At 43.5% G+C, this 22286-nt stretch overlaps 2 protein-coding genes across 5 annotated transcripts in view; one reads left to right on the forward strand and one right to left on the reverse strand.

Moving 5' to 3' along the window:
* Vkorc1l1 (vitamin K epoxide reductase complex subunit 1 like 1) overlaps positions 1–16226 on the forward strand; it is a 42880-nt gene extending 26654 nt beyond the window's left edge. Inside the window, exons 2-3 of one of the 2 annotated variants that reach the window (XM_021163859.1) lie at positions 9954–10063; positions 13624–16226. In XM_021163859.1, the coding sequence (XP_021019518.1) occupies positions 9954–10063; positions 13624–13850 (337 nt within the window). In that variant the 3' untranslated portion in view covers positions 13851–16226. The remainder of the gene's footprint in view (positions 1–9953; positions 10064–13623) is intronic. The other variant, XM_029477453.1, reaches the window with a different exon arrangement.
* Positions 16227–20627: 4401 nt separating this feature from the next.
* The window catches only part of Gusb (glucuronidase beta), a 13769-nt gene continuing 12110 nt past the window's right edge, over positions 20628–22286 (reverse strand). For all 3 annotated transcript variants that reach the window (XM_021163750.2, XM_021163751.2, XM_021163753.2), the window contains 2 exons: positions 21683–21818; positions 20628–21173 (listed from right to left, as the gene is read on the reverse strand). In XM_021163750.2, coding sequence (XP_021019409.1) covers positions 21004–21173; positions 21683–21818 — 306 coding nt within the window. In that variant the 3' untranslated portion in view covers positions 20628–21003. The remainder of the gene's footprint in view (positions 21174–21682; positions 21819–22286) is intronic.

Below are 22286 nucleotides of genomic sequence, written 5' to 3' on the forward strand. Positions count from 1 at the left end.
AAAAAAAAAAAAAAAAAAAAAAAAAAAAAAACACAAAAAAAAAAAAAAAAAAAAAAAGGACATTCTCATTCATACCCAGCCCCGCCAGCGGCTCCTGCAGTGCTGAGTGGATTTCCTCTGCAGGTGGGACATTGGACTAGTGGTAGGTTTACTCAGTGACAGGGATTCTGTGTTCCACCCTACGCCTCAGTCTAGGTATATGAGTGTCAGAGGTCTCACTGAAAAGTCATCCTTCAAACCAGCTTTTGATTTCCTCCCTCATACCTGAAAACTTATTCATAGTGGCAGTGTTCTGATATCCTCTTCCTGGTAGCTAGCTTGAAAGAGTCTGCAGAGCGGGATTCTCATCCAAGCAGAAGCCTCTGTAGACTCAGAGCGTAACAAACACTACTGCTGTGTTCTCTTACTCACGAAGAGACGGAGTATTTTCACTGCTTCCTGATGAGCTAATCATCCTCAGATCTTTGAGCCTTATGGTTAATTGTTGTTTGAATTAAAATCTACTTAAATCTTAGGGAGTTTAGGCTTAACAGAACATTCTGGTATTTCCAAAAATGATTTGTTATTTGTTAGTAGTCTGACAGAGTTAGGTTTTGTTTGGGGGAGGATTGGGAAGGTGGCTCAGTTTATAAAGTGCTGCCACAGAAATGGCTGGATGACATTGGATTTGCCAAGATCCCTTGGATTTGCCAGCCTAGCCAGTCAGTGAACTCTAGGGTTAATTAAAGACCCTGTCTCAAAAAATCTAGATGGGTGGCTGAGGATGATGCCTCACGTCAACCTCTGCCTCCACAGGCACCTAGAACATTCACGGAAAGGGCTCGGGTTTTTCAGATAACTTTGTATTAGTCTCTTCTTCAACAGTCCCTATGGACACACTGCTAGATTAAATAGGAACCACTGTGTCCTGGTTCTGCTTTTATTACTTATCTGGAGAAACAGAGAAGCCATGTGAGACTGTTAATTCACTGGTTTGTGAAGGCCATACTATTATTCTACCTGTAAATATCGACATGGTTAAAAGTGTGCTCCTGTAAACTCCACATTTCTTTTTTTTTTCATTTCTAATTTTTAAATACTAAAAATTTAAATTATTTGATCTGTTAACATAGTCTCAAGTGATAGGGTTTTATTTGGAATCTTATCTATATTAATCTGCTGACCATCAAAAGATACATGTAGCTTCTTATGACTAGGCCAGTATTTCCCAAACTGTGATGAAGTTTGTAAAATTTACAGTCTGGAGCATTTAGAGCAGAGGACCTAGGTCCAGTTCCTAGCAATCACATGGTGCCTACAACTATCTGTAACTACAGCTCTCGGGGATCCAGCACCCCCTCTTCCAGTCCTCTCTGGCACCAGGTAACACTTGTGGGTGCACAGACATATATATAAGCAAACACTCGTAAAGTAAATTAATACAAGTTTTTGTTTTGTTTTGTTTTTTGAGATAGGGTTTCTCTGTATCGCCCTGGCTGTCCTGGAACTCACTCTGTAGACCAGGCTGGCCTCGAACTCAGAAATCCGCCTGCCTCTGCCTCCCAAGTGCTGGGATTAAAGGTGTTGGCCACCACTGCCTGGCCAAATTTTAATTTCCAGTTCGGAGGCGGGGTGGGGGTTGGGGGTAGCTCAGCTGGTATAGTGATTGTCTTGCAAGCATGAGTGCTTGAATTCAACTCCCAGTCAGTACCCATGTAAAAAGGCTGCTGTGTAGTGAGCTTTCATCAGCTCAGTGCTGGGAAGGCAGAGACCATCAAATTCTTGCAACTAGCCAGCCTGACATGATTAGAAAGTGTTGGGCCCCAGTGAAAGACTGTCTGAAAAATGAAAAAGCAGGTTTGACAAGTGTCTGAAGAGCAAAGCCAGAGGTTGACCTCTGACCCCCCCCCCACGTGTATGTGTGTGTGCACCACCCATGTGAACACGCACCATATACACACACAAATTCTAATTTCCAATCCATTTGTGGACTGATATGTTTATAAAATGTATCACTGAAGCAATGAAAAGCAGACATGTAAAATATAAGCTCAAGTAGTTTAATCAACTGACAATCACATTTCAATGCTTAATACATAGAGCAAGATGGAGAATTACAAAACTGGACAGAGTCACATGCATAGTTATTTTGCAGGTGTAACAAAAAACTACAGAAGAACAAGCAGTCCTTTGTACTAACAAATACTAGCTCATCAACAGTTAAGAGGGTTTTTAAATTTTTAAGTTTTGTTTTTGTGATTTACCATAATTATCTCATTTCCTGTTTCCCTTGCCTCCTTTTGCATGCACTCCTCCTAGCAGTAGTTAAAGCCTGTATATGACAGTCGAGAGTGCCTCTGCTTGATTTTCCCAGTGCATTGCCACTCTTGGATGGTGACTGAACTTGGCAGTGCATTAATTTAATAATCCTCATAAGTCCCAGACCACTATTAGCAAGTTCTGTTATAGAATTAAGAGAAGAGATTAACAGTTGGATTCTATTTAGACTACTTATTCGGAATTCTATACAAAATGAAGTAACATCATAGCCTCTAATGTAGCCCCATCTTTGAACAGTAGCCAGTTCCTAGAGTTTATGGTGTGAGTAATTAAAATAACTTTAGACAAAAGGATTAGATCTAGTTCTTACTACAAATAAGTAGGTTTTATTTGGTTGGAAAAGTTAAGTTTGAATTTATAAGGCAGTGATAATCTTTGAAAAGCATTTTTCAGAGCTTTTTCTCTTCTTTGAGATTTCCAATTTGTTTTCACTATTTAAAAACTTATACCTTTTAATTTTATATGGAGGTCAGAAGGCACCACGTGCCATAGCAATCCAGTGGATGCCAGAAGACAACTTTCTGGACTCAGTTCCCTTCCACCATATGTATCCTGGAGTCAAACTCAAGACATCTGGATTGGTGGCAGATGTTTTTTGCTTGTATTATCCAGGGTTCTGGATTCAATGTGATTAATATATATTACATATTATATCTGTATATACTAAAGAATTTCAATCAGCTTCCAGTAAAACAGTAACAGTTGAATCACATCCCAGAGGTTGAGAACCTGTTAGTTGCTCAGGCTTTTTAAACTTGTGTTCTGTTTTTTGAGACCCAGTGTCTACATAGCCCTGGCTGTTTTGGAACTCACTGTTCCAGGCTGACCTCCAACGCAGGAAGATCCAGCCGCCTCTGCAGGAACTGCAGCTGCCTCCTGAGTGCTGGCCCTAAGGGTATGGACCACCAGCCACATCAGGCTTGTTCATTTTTGAGGTTGAGTGAGTGACTCAGCACCCAGAGCAGACCTACAGTAGCCATCTCTCACTGGTCAACTCAGTGATTGCCAAGTCCACAAGGCTGTGTGCCTGAGCACTTACAGTTTGGTGCAGAAAATCTGAAAGGTTCCTGGACATCCACTGGCCCTTAGTCCACGAGGGAAGCCTGGAAAGACTGGTTCTGGTATCAGTGAAGGAATCAGCACCAGCAACAGGGCAGATCACCTTGGTAACAGAGAAGGCCAAAGGAGCAAAAGGTGAGCAGTCTCCTTCAGCCACAACCTTTCTGTCTGTGCTGCTGTGTGCTCTCAAGTGAAGCTTCCGGGGAGTTGACGTTACCAGCCATAATATAATAACCGCAGAGCCATCTTGAAAGTCCCTCATTTTCACTCTTTAAACTTGTCTGCATTGACAAAGTATTAAGCTCTCTAAGAGGACTGATGATGATGGGAGACAAACTAGAACCAACTTTTTGTTTGAGACTTGGTCTCACTGTTAGTACCTGGCTGACCTTGAATTCACAGATTTGGCTGTATGTCTCTGCTTCCCAGTTTTGGAGGCATTTTTAAAAAAAGAAAAAAAAAGTATAAAAATGAGCTCAAGCTGAGTGGTGTTGGTTCACACAGAAGTAGGCATATCTCTCTGAGTTTGAGGCCAGCTTGGTCTACAGAGCAAGTTCCAGCACAGCAAGGAAACCCTGTTTTGAGGGGAAAAAACAAAAACAAAAACCAAACCCAAAAAACTCAAAACATAATTATTTAAAGAATATTAGATAAAGAAAGCTAGGAATAAACAGCATAATAGCATGTGTCTGTAATCCCACCACACAGGAATTTGGCAAGAAGGATTGCTGTTAATTTTAGGCCAGCAATAAACAAGTACCAGGCTAGCTGGAGCTACATAGCAAAACTCAAGAAAAATGTGTACAAATGCTAAAAACCAAATCTGCCAGGTGTGGGTGATGTACTCCTTTAGTAGCAGCATTCGGGAGGCAGAGGCAGGCAGCACTCTAAGTTTGCAGCCCTCCTAGTCTACATAATGTCTGAGTTTGAAGCCCTCCTAGTCTACATAATGAGTTCCTGACCATCAGGGTGAGACTCTGTCTCAAAAAACAAACATTAAATACTACATGGTTTGGAAGGCAGAGGCAGGCGGATTTCTGAGTTAGGCCAGCCTGGTCTACAGAGTAAGTTCCAGGACAGCCAGAGCTATACAGAGAAACCCTGTCTCGACAACCCCCCCCCCCCCACACACACACACATACTACATGGTGAGGTCTTTTCTTTACATGGAGAATTCCGGTAGGGAGATAGCTCGGTGAACAAAGTGCTTGCTATGTAAGCTTGAACTGAGTTTAGACCATCAGCACCCACACAAAATATTGGAGGTCGGGGAAGTTGTGACAGATAGATTCTTGGTTCAACATACTCTGGGTTCAATAGTGGGGCATGGTGATGTGCACCTTTAATCCCAGGAATCTGCCTCCAAGCCTTCTAGTGGAAATTACTGTTGGGCTTTCTTCCTCTAGCACTATAGTTTTGTTTTTTATGAAGATGATTAAAAAAATTTTAAAAAAGGAATTAAGCCTTACATACTTCCTGGCACTCATCTTAGACCTTGTGCTCTGCCTCACTTCCAGAGTGCTGGGTTATAGGGCTGCATCCTCATGCCCAGCTGGCCGGCTGCCTGCAGAGGGATGCATTAAGGGCAGGTGTGGGACATGTCCACAATCCTAGGACTTGAGTGACTGAGGCAAGTCATTCCTGCTAGATCAACACTGTCCTGAATGAGTTGGTGCTAGCTGGGTGACAGAGCAAAGCCCTGGAAGGAAGAGAGGGCAAAACCTTCTATTAATTAGTAGTCTTAAAAGTTTAACATAAGGATATGTAGGTGTAGGTGTTTTGGCAGTATTCCTTTAGCAAATGAAGTATTCATACAAATATTCCTTTGGTAGTTAAGACATAATACCAAGCTGGGTGGTGGCGGCGGCACTTGGGAGGCAGAGGCAGGCGGATTTCTGAGTTCGAGGCCAGCCTGGTCTACAAAGTGAGTTCCAGGACAGCCAGGGCTATACAGAGAAACCCTGTCTCGAAAAACCAAAAAAAAAGACATAATACCAACATTAAACTCCATGGAAATAGTTGCATATAAAAGACAGTGCTGTCCAAAGACAGTTTTCTGGTGGTTATGGCTGACTTAGGAGTGAAACTCAGCCAGGCATAGTGGCTCACACCTGTAATCCCTGTGCATGGGAGGCTGAGGCAGGGAGGTTGTCACAAGTTTAAGGACAGCCTGGGGAACATAGTTTAGCTCTAGGCCAGTCTAGACTACAAATTGAGAGGCCATGTGTCAAAATTTTAAAAAAAAGCTCATAAGAAATGAGTAGGTAGAATGACTTTCAGTTGTGTCCATAGAATGTTTCTCAGCCTGTGTGTGTGTGTGCGTGCGTGCGTGTGTGTGTGTGTGTGTGTGTGTGTGTTTGTACAGGACAGTGTTCGTGAAGGCAGGGCCTCAATGTTTAATGACTTCCTCAATTTCCTTTCCTTTTTTTTAAGTGATTTTATTATTTATGTGTTATTGGGAGGTCAAGGGTCAGCTTGTAGTAATCAGTTCTTTCCATCCACCGTGTATGTGGGTCCCAGGAATAGAACCGAGATCTGGGTTGTCAAGCTCCATAGCAAGCACCTCTAACCACTGAACCATCTCGGTAGTCCCACCTTAATCTTGACACAGTCTCACTGTCTGTCTAGGCAGCCAGCCTCAGGCTCTCCCCGATGGCTGGTATCATAGGTGCCACCACATCTAGCATTTTACATAGGTTGGACTCAGATCTCCTTGCTTACATGGCAAACACTTTACCCTATGAGCCATTTCCCATCCCTGCAGGCAAGTTGTGAGAAGATATCCATAGCCTCCATTTCAACATATATAGGAAGTGCATTTAACTTTGAGGGCCAATTAAAGGGAAAGCCACTTAAATCTAGAATTTATTGAGGAAGCTCAGTGTTTTAATGTACTTGGGTGTTGTTTTACTGAAATGTGCATATGAGAACATCGGAAGGCAAAGTTTGACAACTGAAACAAGAACAGTTGGGGTTCATGTCAACAGAAGCATAAGCCACCAAAGTCCTACGCCACGTGTTCACCCTTGCCATCTCTGAAGCTGAGTCATTTGTCAATTGTTGATTGATAGCCATTAATTTATCAAAGGTTATTACTGCTGTCATAAGTCTCCTGACTCTGAAATGCCACCCATATCCTGACTACCAGCAAATTTATCTCTAGCTTACACTGCAAGTTTATACTTGCTTATCTGTCATCTCTCCATAGCTGCTAAAGGCAGTGTGAGCCTGTGTCCAACGCTGAGTTTCTGATCATATCCTCCTTCCTAGCTCAGAAAACACAGCTTCTCTGCCTAGCTGCTCAAGTCAAAGTCCTCAGTGTCGTGTTGCATCATTTCTTTGTGTCATACTGCATGCTCCATCTGTGAGCAAGTTGTGGGAGCTGCACCTTCCAAATAGCCTGGATCTCATTTTTTAGCACATGGCGGCCACAGCCGCACACTCTGCTGAGAATCCTTCAGTGGTGGTTAAATGGACATCTTACCACTGCTGTCTCCATCCAGTCTATTTTCAATATTGAAGCTAGAATGCCTAAAATAGAATTTTAAATTATTTTACTTATTTACTTATTTTTTTGAAACAGATCTCACTGTGTAGTTCTGACTGACTTCAGACTTGCCATGTAGACCAGGCTGGCCTCAAACTCAGAGATCCAACTGCCTCTGCTTCCTGCGTGCTGGGATTAAAGGTGTGTGCCACTACGTCGTGATTATTTTTATTTATTTTTATGTATACATTTTATATATTTTTATGTGTGTGGGTATTTTGCCTACATGTATGTCTGTGAATCATATACATGTCTGGTGTTTGAGAAGGCCAGAAGAGGGAGTCATATCAAATGCCCTGGGACTGGAGCCACAGACAGTTGTGAGCTGCTGTGTGGCCACTGATGTGCAAACTCAGGTTCTATGGAAGAGCAGCCAACACTCCTAACTGCTGACAGTTCTCCAGCCCCCCACCTTTTTTTTATGTTAAGTTTTGTGCATGGGTTTTCTTTGGAGGCGGGGGGGGGGGGGCACATGTTAGTTCAATGCCCAAGGAGGCCAGGGAGCTTCCTTGGAGCTGTAGTTACAGACAGTTGTGAGCCACCTGACCATGGGTGCTGGGAACTGATCACAGTTCGTACTCTTAACTGCTGAATCATCTTTCAGCCCCTAGAATGCTTTTGGTTTTTTCGACACAGATCCTCACTATGTAGCCCAGGCTGGCTTCAACTTCTCCTATTCCTCCTGAGTCTCAGAAGTCCTAGGATTATACATTGACACCCATTTCAAAATGATCTTTCTTTAATACACACGGGCGTAAAGCCAGACAGAGTGACACATACCTTTAATTCCAGGACTAAGGAGGCAGAGGCAGGTAAATCTATGAGTTCAAGGCCAGCTTGGTTTACATGATTCTAGGCCAGGCAGGGTTACACAGTGAGATTTTTTTTTTAAAGCCAACTTATCAAATTCTTTTTTTTTCCTCTCTTTTATGTTCCATACATACCGGTTCCTTGGCTGTTTTTCAGACAAGATTGGTGTGTTGTTTCTTATTCTGGGTGTATGGGCATGTGTGTGTCAGTCAGAGGACAACATTTAGGGGTTGGTTCTCTCCACCAAAGTAAGTCCTGAGAATTGAAGTCAGGCTGTCAGGCTTAGTGATAAAGGCCTTTATCCTTTGAGCTATCTTACTAGGCCTAAAATTTTTAAATGTATTACTATTGTGTATAGATATGCACACATGATGTGTGCGGGGATGGGTGTGGAGGTCCATGCCGCAGCCCACATGTGCAAGTCAAAGGACATTTTAGAGTCGGTTATGTGGGTTCTGGGCGTTGACCTCAGGTTATTACATGTATGTAACTACCCATAATGCAGTAGACATTGACGTGAAGCTTGGAATCATTCTGATAAATATTTAGAAGTGATTGAGTGGCACAGCTAGAGCTCAAGTGAGAGAGCTATTTCTACTTGATTATTTTTGCTGTTGTTTTGACACAGGGTCTCATTTTTTTAACCCAGGCTGTCCTAGGACTCACTGTGTAGCTCAGGTTAGCCTCCAACTCATGATACTCCTTCTGCTTCAGCCCCCAGAGTGCTGGAATTACAGATATGCACCCCAGCCCCTGCTCCTTTTGTTGAATGCAGTCCTAGCCTCACTGCCAGCCCACTGAAGTAAAATCTGCATTTTGACAAGTGCTCACTAGGCGACTTCACTTTCCCAAGTGCTGACCTGGAATGTCCCACCCCCGTCCTTCTGTCTGTCTGAGTAGGCTTGTCCAGTCCTGAAGGTAATGTACTTGGTGTTTTGTCTTTTGGCCGTAACTAGAATGTACGTTCCATGAGGGCAGTGCTGCCTGTCTGGTCCTGTGCCTCGCTCGGGTGTGCTACTCCACTGCTCACTGAGTATTTGGTGGGTGAGAGAATTCGTGCATGGAATGGAATGGAACTTGCTTTTGTGTATTTGAAATGTGTACGTCTGTGTAATAAACATCCTCCGCAGCGCTCAGTTCCAAGATTGGGGTGGTTATTGTTTCAGTGTGACTGTGAAGGGGTTTTGTTCTGTTGCTTGGACATGAGTTCCTTTAAAGCAACATGACTCAGTCACTCAGTCCTGTTCTCAGGCGTAAGTTCCTGTCTGTGTTTAGGAAGCACTGTCATTCTGGGTTAAAGCTGAAGTGTCTTGAGGGTTTATCTAGTTACTGTTGCTCTCTTTGTATTACCTTATTAAATTGGATTTTAATAATTTTTTAAGGTAAGATTTTAGGGGGTTATAGAGGTGGGAAAGGTATTACAGGGGCGGACAGAATGAACTTTATACAAATTCAATAAAAATTATTTTAAAAGATTCTGAAATGTGCTCTCACACAAATTTTGAAAAACTTTGAGTGAAAATGTATAGTGGAATGTGAAATACCAGTTTTTTACTTTGGAAACAGGATTCTAGAAGAGACTTATGGTTTCTGATACTCCTCTGCATCAGAGATGAGGGTGTGTCTCCTCATGCTGACCCTGGTGAAATGTCCCGATAAGCAGCTTCTCAGAGACCTGACTGGTTTGAGCACAGCTATGGAATGGACCGACCGCATGAGTGGTTTTCAGCTGCTGCAACTTAGCAGTGGCTGCAGGCTTTGTTGATGGTCACAGCCTAGGGTGGGAAATGGAGTGAGTGGAGACCAGGGACCCTGCTAAGCGCTGTAATGTAAGAACAGCCCCTACCACAGAGAACTACCTACTTGGAAAGGTCTCAGGGTGACCTGAATTGAGAGAGGCTTTCTCTTGCAAATGCTAATACTATCAGTAAAGAAACAGGGTGCCTACCTTAGGAAAAGAAAGTTGACCCTGGGGAGTCTTAGGTGGAAATACAGAGCTTTTAGGGATATTTGTATTAAACCATCAATTTAATTCAGACACAGTACAGAAATCTAATGTTTGGCCTTCCCCTTGCACAAATCAGTCACGGAAAAAAAGATATTTAAGTGTTTTGCAAACATAGTTGATTGTGGAATTGGATAACATTCTCAAATAATTTTACATTTAAAAAATTAGGGAATCTCAAATATAGGGTTACTGGTTTTCCTTATTTTACAGATGGGGTCGAGGATTTGGTCTTTTGGGTTCCATTTTTGGAAAAGATGGTGTATTAAACCAGCCAAACAGTGTCTTTGGACTTATATTTTATATACTACAGTTATTACTTGGTAAGTATTGATACAGAGATACAGAAATAAGCTTGTTATACCCATTCAGTGCTTGTGTCTTCACCCTAGTGTGTCTTCATAGTAAACGTACACGCTAGTAATAGAGAACCATGAGAGTCCAGCACAGTTTTGTATTGTGAAGTGTGAGTCACTGCTTCTTATCATGTGGTGACCTTGGTATCAGTGGACGTTTAGTCATGGCTAGTAGTGTGTCATGATGTCCAGAAACCTAGCCCCATTCATGGAAATTATTACTCCAGTCTTTCTTGTGAGCTTGTTTTTTTAAAGTTGTATTATAGACTCTAGCTATCCTAAGGTATCGCATCTTAAGAAATCAGTAGCAGTAAGCTGTCATACCCCCCAGCATGTCTATTTCTCTACTGTCCCCTGTCTTGTGGGTCTTTTGCTTGTCCCTTTGGTGCTGGAATTGAACCCAGTACTGGACAGCTGAGCTGCATCCTCAGCCCTGCCTTTTGCTAAAAGAAAACATCAACAACAACAAACTTTGTAGCCTCTCATTTTCAATATTACTGTCCTAAGTGTCTGGGCATTTTAGGTTCACATTTGTACTAAACAATGCCATGGGGGTCCATGGCATTTTAGGTTCACATTTGTACTAAACAATGCCATGGGGGTCCTTTCCTTCCTTGAATTATCTCCCTGAAATCAATTTCCACGCATGAGGTTAATGAGACCCCCCACCCCCTCCCCCCCCAAAAAAAGCCCAGTTTTTTTTTTTTAAAGAACGGATTTTAACAGTTATTGCCAAATTGTTCCTCTCTTCCAATTGTCTGGTCTCCATCTAATGTCCATTTTAGAAGTGTTTTGCTTTTTGTTGTTTTGTTTTTGTCAAATTTTCTAGTTGTCAGGTATCAGTAGCCATCATTTTGACATATTGTACTTTACTGTTCTGTTCCTGCCCCCTAGCTTATTTGTGACAGTCCTTTGAAACTCTAGCTTTGTGGTGGGCTTGTGCTCCCATTTGTGCTGTGCAGTTCAGCTAGGAATTGTTTGTCAGCTCTTCTGTACAGTCATTGGCTAACCTAAGTCTGGAGTTGGCTTGCTGCATGCAATTCACATTTGGAGTATGAATTTTTCTAAAAAATCTTATCAAGGTTGCCCAGTTCTGAGTGTATGTATTTACCCTGCGGAGATAGGAAGGTGTAGACAAGATACTCAGGATAGTGCAGTTTAAAACAGCAGGCTACTCCTGGGTGGGGCTCAGCAGTAAGCAGTGGCAGAGGGAGCGGAGGCATCTCCATCTTAGAAAGTTGTGTGCAGTTGTTAAAGAAGGGAGTGTGAAGAGAGCAAGGTTCAGTAAAAGAAGCAAAATGGGGTTTAAAGCTATATGGTAATTACGCTTGTTCGTGTGTGCAAATGGGGGGTCCCATGGGGGGGGGGAGAAGTTCATCTCCAACTTGTTGATTTTGTGGGATTTCTAAAGTACAAACCCCAACTCAGGGAGCAGTCATTTTCCCTTAATAGGAAAGAAAGGGCTTAGAGAAAAAAGGCATGCAGGTTCCTGTTGGAGACCAAGGTGAGGTGGTTTGCATTTATGATACTAATGTGTTGGCTCCATTTCACGTGCGAGTCCCATCACAGGCAGACCCACTTACCTTTGCTGACTTTAGTTTCCACGTGCTTTCATAATGTTAGCTCTTCTGAGTTCATCTAACACATCCAGAGCTTGCCACCTCCCTTCCTTGAAGACTGTGTGACAGTTACCATTGGACATTTTTCCCTCCACATAGTTCAAATGTTAAAGAAACAGGCTGCTGTGTGGTGAAGGGAATCCTACTTCAGATCCACTTCAGCTCAGCTCCTTTGCCCCACCCCACCCCCGCCCCACCCCTACCCCAGCAGTGCTTCTGGAGTTTGTTTTTGAATAGATAAGAAAATGCAAACAAACAGACGGTCTTAATTTTCTTTATTTTCACAACATAAAAAGCAAATGCTGTGTTCCCTGTCCTTCCTACAGTGTATTTTCCTTTTCCCCTTTTATTCTTTTTTTTAAACTAATCTATATTTTTTATATGGAATGGATATATTATTTTTTTGTTTTGTTTTTTTATTTTTGGTTGAAGTTTTTATAGCTATAAGATATTCTATTGTTACAGTAATGGCACATTATAAAAGTCCACACTTTTTCCACAAATCACAGTGCCTGCATACACTGCAATTATTACAGTAGCAGCACTCACGGGGCATCCCACTTCATTCTCATAGCAGACGTAAGAGGTACTTTCTGCTATTTAAATTGGAGCAGAGAAAAACACAGTAAATAGTTCACACGTTATTTTATGTTTGCATTTTTTTGTTCCTTTGCTTGCTGTGCTAGGATTTGAACCCCATAGCCTTGTGCATCTCGGTGACAAGAAATCTGCTCCTGAGCTATACCTCTAGCTCACAAGTGTTGTTTTTCAAAACATTTATCATTCCTAGCCTTGTCTGTCCTTAGATTTTCCTACCATAGCCTCCTGAGTACTGGATTATGGAGTAGATTGTCATGCCTGCCTTTGCATCATTTTAAAACTAACTTTCTTTAATAAAGTTAAGGTGTCATCACTAATTATTCGGACTTAGATTCTAAGCATAGATGATTTGGCACAGGTGAGTGGAGTACTGTTTGAGTAAATCTGACATTTGATTAAATTCTGGCTCATTAGCAATTAGATAGGTCAGGAGTTTAATATGTTCTTGCCTTCTCTGACCTTGAAAATCAATGTATAGTGTTTGTGTTGCTGGCATTAGGAAGTTACAGGACAGTGCATATGAAGGTAGTGAAGACTCCAGATACTTTTGTCTTGAGCCCTAGCTTTTAATACCTGACTACTTGTTTTTTTCTCCTTGAGACAGGATCTTACTATATATCCAGTCAGGCCTCCAGTCTGAGCCTTCTGCCTCAGCCCCCAGGATGCTGGCAGATGGACATATGCCACCATACCACTCCAGCTGCCTTTTGCCTGATGTGTTTTGATGCAGATGTGGCTGACTGGCCTGGTTTACTTTCCCTTCTCCCAATTAGTCATTCTAAAGTGTCAAAGCGTTCTCTCTCTCTCTCTCTCTCTCTCTCTCTCTCTCTCTCTCGACCTTTTTTCCTCTTCAGCACAGTGTAGACAAGGCATAATCACCTGGTCTGGCTTTTTGGTCAATTTGATCTAAACATGAAAGGCAGCATCTCCCCAGATAGGAAACCTAGAGTGAAATGACAAGAGTGGACCTTCCCCAGTCCGTGGCTTGGAAGTAAAGCTGGTGCCCTTGCTCCTGTGCTCATAATAGACTGCAACAGCATCTTTACTCCATGTGCTTGAGAGCTTGCGTAGTTGGTGTGCACACTTCCTTGTGCAGTAGTAACAGATCAGAACCCTCCTGTCGGTACAGTTCAGCCCATTTAGCTTTAAGACTGATGGGCAGTGTTTGCACTCTGCTTTCTTTCACAGGCAAGAAGGCAAGGTCAGTATTGATACACTGCTTCTAGCTATAGCCTGTCACTTGTCAGTTGAGAAGCGTCTGTCCAGATCCAGCCCTGACCTGACCTAGCCATTGTCTCTCTCTTGCAGGCATGACAGCCAGCGCAGTTGCAGCTCTGGTCCTCATGACCTCCTCCATTGTGTCTGTGGTGGGCTCTTTGTACCTGGCCTACATTCTGTACTTTGTGCTGAAAGAGTTTTGCATCATCTGCGTCACCACGTATGTGCTGAACTTCCTCCTCCTCATCATCAATTACAAACGACTAGTTTATTTGAATGAGGCCTGGAAGAGACAGCTGCAGCCTAAAGAAGACTGACGGCCAGCGGATCACCACCCAACCGTCTCAAACTTCTTTCATTAAGTTTATTTTGCAAGGTGTTTTGTTTTTTGTTTTTTGTTTTTTTAATTCACAACAGACACTTTCCCTCAGAATCTTAAACTGATTTTTTAAAATATTGTAAATTAGAAGGGGCCCTAGCTATTTCCTGTGTCGGTCTTCATTTTAAATCTGGATACAAAAAAGGATACACCGAGCCAATCAAAGACAAGCTTTAACTTTACCTTGAAGATGTTTCTGAGAAAATAAAATGTAGCCCTAGCCCCCAGTCCTCAACTAAAGTGAGCAGCCATTGCTAGTAATTCTTTAATGTGTATAAATTCAATTTCAGGTATAACAAATGTGATCATGAACATGAAAATATTTTAGAATAGATACTGTATTAAATATTGCCATGTTTACAATATGTAATATGTTTTTAGCCGATGGATTTAAACCTGTAGATTCAATTAGAGTCCATTTGTGTGATATTTGTAAATAAAGGTAGAAACATTGGATCCACCCCTGCAGAACTTACTGTACAGTTTAGTTGAAGTGTAGAAAGGAATTGTCAGCTCATTGTGACTGATACATAGTGAAGAAAGAACAGGCAAACAGAATATCTTGGGAAATGCGCTGACAGCCCTGGTGCAGTATTGACAGCAGAAACAGGGTGGTTGATTCCCTTCCATCTCCCACTCTGAGAGGAAGAAACAGTCTGAACACCCAGCTCAAGTTTGACTAGTCAGAACTGGATGGATCGTAACTGTACAGGATGTCATGTGACTAGACCTTTTAATTTCAAGGCTCTCAGGACACTGATGTGGGAAGTGGATGTAGTCTTTGGAGAAAAACCACTATGGCGTTTCTGAGCAAAGCCTCTTAAACAGTAGCTGAGCTCTCAACACATGTGTTCCCTTGATTCCAGTGCCAGTCAGCTCAACAGTATTACGACTGAAGTAGGCACAAGCCAAGTGCTCTGAGGTCGGTCCATAGTGTTTCCCCTTCTTGTTTCTTCTTGCACTAAGGATGGTCAGTAAGTGTTTCAGAATCACATACTGAATTTGTAAACCTTAGGACTGTCGGGAGAAACTGTTTGCTGACTCAGAAGAAACACAAATGTAGAAAGACCTGGAAGAGAAACGTGGAAACTTTGTCCCACTCCAGTAGCCACACAGAAGCAGTTAGAAGAAACCCAGAGATGATCTGAGTACACACCCCAATGGCATGGCGACTGTGTTTCTCTGGTTAGCATCTTAGAGGAGATGTTAAAAGTGCCTTCTGTCTTAAATCTCAAACCAAATCATTCTGTGTGTAGAACTGGGGCAGAAGCATCCCTCCTTCCCTGCCTTACCACGAAGCAGAGAACTTGAACCTGCATTCTACCAGAAAGGTCTGTGCGGCCATTTTATTCCTTGGGTTGGAGAAGTGGCAGTGTTTTTTTATGATTTGGTTAATATCTTAAAAAACAGGCAACTAGACAGGGTACTCTGAGACAGCAATGGTTGAGTGGTTTACGACTTTCAGTCGAAACTGATGCACCATAGGATTTCTGGCCTGGGGCAGGTATAAAATGGGAATTGTAATGTTCCTTTAGGAGGCTCTAACCAGTTCCTTCAAAGACAGCTTAATTCTGATCTCATCAAAGGTTGTGTTTCCCCGTGAATGTGAACATTTCTGTGACTATCTTACTGTGTATGCATTGCTATTGTCTTCTGAAGTAGTTAAAGAACGTCTAGAAAGTACTGAATGGTCTTTATGGTAAACCAAGTCCTCGTTCGAGAACTGTACAGTGAGCTCATCTCATAGCCCCGTGTCCAGGTCTCCCAAGGCAGTGGAATGGCTACTCGCTAAGACTTCTGCTGCTTACATATCAAGGCTCTGCTAAACAAGTCCCTGGGGTCCCAATTCCAAATGACCTTTTCTGTCTTCTATCACTCAGCAGAGTGGAGTTAAAGCTTGTCTTGACATTACAGATGTCTCCAGCCCTTACTCAAGAAAATGTGAGAGGGTTCCCTCCACCAGACCCCTCAAGGCTTCCCTTTGCTTTCCTAAGTCTTGGGAGTACCACCATTACTGATTGTATGAATTGTTTGTTTGTTTGTTACATTCCTGTGACCTAATAGGATGAATACCCCTTTCTCACTGAGCGTTAACAGGTGCTGTTGGAAATGACAGCATTTGCCGACCAGTGTGCTCATGCTTGCCTGCAGTCCCATCACTTGGGATATAGATGCAGGAGGATCAGGAATTCAAGGTCATCCTTGACTACATAGCAAAATAGAGACCAGCATTAGCTACAGGAGACCCTAGCTTTTAAAAAAAAATTTTTTTTTTTTTTTTTTTTTGCTAAAATATATGTTCTCTATAAGCGAGCCTGTTGTGTTTTATTTGGTAGTTTTGCCCTGAGGGAATCCAGGCTTCTCTCTGTACCATCTATTAAACCTTATAGAACGGGGGAGAAAAAACACTGTGTTATAAAACTGCTAATATTGTTATGACTGTTTCAGACAGAGTATTTAAACACTGAAGAAGCAGGGTTTGGCCAGGCCTGGTGACACACACCTTAAGTCTCACCCAGCACTTGGGGAGCAGAGGCAGGTGGATTTCTGAGTTCTAGGCCACCCTAGCCTAGATAATGAGCTCCAGGACAACCAGGGTTATATAGTGAAACCCTGACTCAAAAAGCCTACCCACAAAATAATAACACTGCTAGTTGATTTAACAATAAATACGGAAGGGCAGACCAGGGGGAAAATGATTCCTGCAGTAATTCTGTGCTTGATGCTTTCGAAGTGATTGATGACATTGGAAGCCTCACTTCATATTTGAGGGAGGAAGAGAAGTTCTGGCTAGGTGTGCTCCAGAGCCTGGGGTTGGCGTGTGGGATTTCCCTTGATCCTCTCCCACAGCTAGTTTCTGTCAGGGAGGGTAAACTTCTGGTACAACTCAGGTTTAACTAGTTGCACTAGCTATATTCCAAGAATTATTTTTTGCTTCATCTGTTGTGTAGCCTCTCCTTCAGCTCTTTTGTTGTGGTTGTTGTTCTCTGTAGCCTAGGCTGTCCTAGAGCTCAGTACATAGCCCAGGCTGGCTTCAAACTTGACATTCCTCCTGCCTTAGCCTCCCAAGTGCTAGGATGAGTGGCTCAGATTCATATACAGAAGGAATGTTGAAAAGCATTTGAGTTTTTTCAAGTAAAGAGACAAGTTTTGGGGGCTGGGGAGGTAGGTGGTTTAGCAGTTAGGAACACTTGTAGAGGACCCAGGTTTGGTGCCAACCACCCACATGTCTGCTTAACAACCTTTAGCTGCAACTCCAATTCCTGGGGATCTGACCCCCTCTCATGGCCCCTGAAGGCCCTGCATGCATATGGTGTATAGGCATACATGCAGGCAAAACACCCACATAGATATGAAAGTATTTCGTTTGCTACAAAAGATTCTTGTACCGATGAGGTAAGATAGAGGACAATAAAATTAATATTGTTGCTTTTTTGTTTTACTTATAATTATATTCAAAAGACAAAAAATGCAGCCAGGCATGGTAGCACTTGGGAAGTAGAGGCAGGAAGCCCAGAAGTTCATTCAGGGGCAATCTGGGCTACTTTGAGACCATGTTTCTAGAAAAGCAAAAACTCAAACCACAAAAACTGCTCAGCAGCTACTTGCTAAGCTCTAGCTGGTACCACCAGTTGATTCTGGTGGATACTGGCAGGTGGTGGGTGACCTGACCTTAAAAGTCAGAAAGATGTCAGCAGAGTCCCCCACTGTTCTGTCCAGGAACCTGTTTGGGGCTGTGAACTTCCCCAACTCCTTCCAGTGCGCATACATCAGTGAAGCCGCCCCTCTCCGCCTTCTAGCATTTTAGGCAGTATGTGTATGAATCCTATTTTGTGAGAACAACCTTGGCATAAAGAGCAATGTGATCAGGCCCTCCCTTCCCCCTTTTAAACCGATTGGCCCAGGAGAGGTGAAGTGTTATGGGGCTGTACTAAGTGTGGCATAGATAATAGTGACCTGTGAAGTGTGGTCCATCTAAAACACTCCTCCTGCTTCGAAAGCTCCTGAGTAGGCCTTCATGTAAGAAGGAGTTCACCGGGACGATTCCCTCTTTACTATAGATAGAGATATTCTTTATCAGAGACTTAGGAGAGCATTTTGCTAACTGGTAAATAGAAACAGATGTACATATGTAAGAATGTTTATTTGTTGCACATAACTTTTTTGGTATAAAATAAATGTAGCCATTACCTGTGGACATTGTGCTGCCATCGTTCTTACTTCAGTGTGGAGTCTTCAGAAATGAAGCCGGAGGAAACAATCTAGAGTCAGGGACGGCTTGAGTATCCCTGGTACCGGAATCCCATCCCTATAGGTACTCATTGAGAGCCTTTTCTCTTAAGTTGTTATTCAGATTTTTTTAGGGCCTATTCTTGGATTCCTGTGATTCTCAAGAATCCGTGATGGGGCTGGAGAGATGGCTCGTGGTTAAGAACACTGGCTGTTCTTCTAGAAGACCTGGGTTCAATTCCCAGGACCCACATGGCAGCATTACTGCCTGTAACTCCTGATCTAGGGGATCTGACTCATTCACACATGGCACGTAAAACACCAATATACATGAATTTTTTTTTTTTTTAAAGAATCCTTGATAGGGTTGGATGCTGTGATTGGCGGCTTAGGCCTTTGATCACAGGAGAGGCAGACACACTTTTGTGAGTTTGAGACCAGCCTTATCTACATAATGAGCTTCTAGGACAGCCAGAGTTACTTGGTGAGACCCTGTCTCGAAAATAATGAGAGAGTAGAGAAAGAACTTAATAGTTAAGAACACTTGCAGAGGACCCAGGTTCAGTTCCTAGCACCCACATGGTGGCCCATAGCTACCTGTAAGTATAGATCCAGGGGTAAGACAGAAGCCATGAGAAGTGAGGACACGGCTCAATAGGAGAGCAGTTGTTTAGTGGGCTTTACATTCCTAGCAGAAAAAAGGAAAAAGGGAGAGAGGGGCAGTAAGCCAGATAGATACTGGTGACACATGCCTATCATCCCAGTACCCGGGAGACAGAAGTTGAAGGTCATCTTCAGCTACATACTGTGTTGGAGACCAGCCTAGGCTGTGCCACACCCTGTCTCAAGAAACAACCGAGGAAGGCTTAGCAGTTAACGGCTGTTCTTTGAGAGGACCTACGGTTAACTCCCAGCACCCATGTAACATTTCCATAACCATCTGTAACTCTAGTTGTTGGGGATCGGATGCCTTCCTCTGGTCTCCACAGGAACAGGGCATGCAGATACAGTGGTGCCCAGACATACATGCAGGCAGAACACTCACACACAAAAAAGGGATGGTGGCGGGGGCAGACAATAGATGTCACATAGAATGTTTTAAGACATCTGGATAGCTTTGAGGTTTCCATCCCTCAGTCCTCTACAGAGGTAACATCCTGTAAACAAGATGAATCCTTTTGAAATCTAACTTATCCATCCTTCCCTGAACAAATGATGTGTTCTGCATGAAACTTTAGGCCTTGGATTGGAGGAGTCGGTCCTGTTGATAGTTTGTATGGGTGGATGCGTAAGGCCCTAGGTTTGGTGTAAACTGGGAATGATCCCATCACGTCTGGCAGGCAGGAGGACCAAAGCATCCAAGGTCAGCCCAGTGACCATGTTCTTCCAAAGGACTGGGGTTCAACTCCCAGCATCCACATGGTGGCTCACAAACACCTGTAACTCCAGTTCCAGAGGGTCATACACAGGAAATAATAAAATATTTTAAAAATTATATTAAACTAAGACACAAAACTTGGGTATTTTGAAAAATATAAGAGGTCCATGGTGACATGAAATACAGAACCCCCTAACATTTCTTCCCATTTGAACTAAGTTGTCTCTTCTTCCCCTGCACCCCTTCCCTGTTTTTTAAAGACATGCAAACTACACTTCTCTGTGTAGCCCTTGCTATCCTAGAACTCACTTTGTAGACCAGGCTGGCCTTAAACTTAACAGAGTGCTGGATTCAAACCATGTGCCACCACTCCCAGCTCCTCTGTGACATTTGGTGAGTGACTCTTTCACTCTCACTGGGTCAAGACTAGCCTGTTTAGAAGCTCAAGCATGGGGGTCATCCCAGGGCAGTAAACAATCTGTCACAGCACTTTAAAACAAATTTGCTGGGTGGTGGTGGTGGTGGTGGTGGTGGTGGTGGTGGTGGTGGTGGTGGTGGAGGTGGAGGTGGAGGTGGAGGCGGAGGCTGCGGCGGCCGGGTGCAAACACCTTTAATCCCAGCACTTGGGAGGCGGAGCCAGGTGGATTTCTTGATTTTGAAGCCAGTGTGTCTACAGAATAAGTTCCAGGGCAGCCAGGGCTACACAGAAAAACCCTACCTCAAACAACGACGACAATAATAGTAACAAAAGAAAGAAAACAGTTTTTAGATTCATTTTTATTTTACATGTATGATTCTTTTTTTCCCACATGTAGATCTACATAGCACATACATGTGGTACCCTCAGGGACCAAAAGGGCATTTGGATCACCTGGGAAATGGAGGAACAGCTCATAGTTAGCCACCAGGTGGGTGCTAGGAATTGAATCTGGAACCTCCAGTAGAACAGTCAGTGCTCTTAAATTGTGAGCCAGCAGCCGGGCGTGGTGGCGCACGCCTTTAATCCCAGCACTCAGGAGGCAGAGGCAGGAGGATTTCTGAGTTCGAGGCCAGCCTGGTCTACAAAGTGAGTTCCAGGACAGCCAGGGCTACACAGAGAAACCCTGTCTCGAAAAACCAAAAAAAAAAAAAAAAAAATTTTCAAATTGTGAGCCAGCCATCACTCCAGCCTCTCACCAGTTGCTCTTAATTTAGTGAGAATGTTCACACAGCAGGCTTTCAAGAGTGCACAAAGCCAAGGCCAAAAAACTAACAGAAATTATCTTGGACACCTCTCAGCAGGACATAATACTGAGCCTAAGGCACTGTAAGTTATTATCCCCACGGAAGAAAAGCTTTGATGTCACTTCTAAAGTCCCCTTGTACCAGTTCGCAAAATCCCAAGTAGAAACACTAGTGTCAAGAAGTGTCTGGGGACATCTGCTCTGCTGGGAGAATACCTTTTACTTCATCAGCCCGAGTCTGCAGTGAGGTAGTTGTAACTTTAGAACGTGAACGGTCTGCTTCCGAAACACTGGGTCCTTGGCACTGAACCGTGACCTCTGGTTTCGTTGGCAATCCTCCAATATCTCTCTCGCAAAATAAAGGCCGAACTTTTGGGCTGTCTCTGGCGAGTGAAGATCCCCTTCTTGTTTCCGATTACTCTCAGTGGTGCTAAAACAAAACAACCCAAACACACCAAGGAGGGCTGATAAGATGGCTCAGAAAGTAAAGATACTTGCTATGAAACCTACTCACCCTCCAAAGTTCGATCGCAGGCACCCACGTGGTGGAGGGAGGAAGCAGACTCCCTGAAGTTGTCTAACCTTTACCTACATGCTATGGCATGCGCACACACATACTCGACTCCCTGACTCCTGACTAAATAGAAATGTAATAACGTTTTAAAATCTATGGAGGCACACACATTTAATTCTAGCACCCAAGAGGCAGAGGCAATTGGATTACTTTGAGTCCCAGACCAAACTGGTCTACAGTGAGATGCCCAACCAAAGCTGGGGAGGGAGGTACAACCCAATCTGAAGCCTACTTTCCTCCTTTTAACCACTGTAAACTAGACCAAAGCAAGTAATCTCCGCAGACCCATTTCTAGGATTCTTACAAATGCCCGGGAAGGGGAAACGCCGACCTGAGAACAACCCGTAAGCCCAACAGACACTCACACTGGTTCGTCATGAAGTCGGCGAAATTCCAGATGAGCTCTCCGACCACGTATTCTTTTCGTTTCTGATCCAGAACTGAATGGTAATTCTCCAGAACAGCCCTCTGGTACTCCTCACTGAACATGCGAGGCGGGTCCTGGGATTCAACGCAAAAGGAATATCAGAGCCGGGCCTGACGGGAGATCCACTTGACCACCACTAAAAGATCTGTCCTGTTGCGGGGCTGTACTAAGCGCAGGACTCAACTGATGCTGGCTCAGAGACCCTGCTGTCTGATGTCAGCATTAAAGAGACTTTAAAGGACACGCCTGGCTGTGGTGATGTATGCCATTAGTCGAAGCACTGGAGAGGCAGGAGGAGCTCTTGAGTTTGAGGCCAGCCTGGTCTACAGAACGAGTTCTGGGACAGCCTGGGCTGCACAGAGAATCCCTGTCTTGGAGAGGGGGTCATCAAAGTGGCCCATGTCTTTAATCTCAGAACTCACCCAAGAGGCCGACACAAAAAAGGATCAAGGGGGCTGGTGAGATGGCTCAGTGGGTAAGAGCACCCGACTGCTCTTCCGAAGGTCCAGAGTTCAAATCCCAGCAACCACATGGTGGCTCAC

Source organism: Mus caroli, chromosome 5 (genome assembly GCF_900094665.2).
Source record: "Mus caroli chromosome 5, CAROLI_EIJ_v1.1, whole genome shotgun sequence".
Classification (NCBI taxonomy): Eukaryota; Metazoa; Chordata; class Mammalia; order Rodentia; family Muridae; genus Mus; species Mus caroli.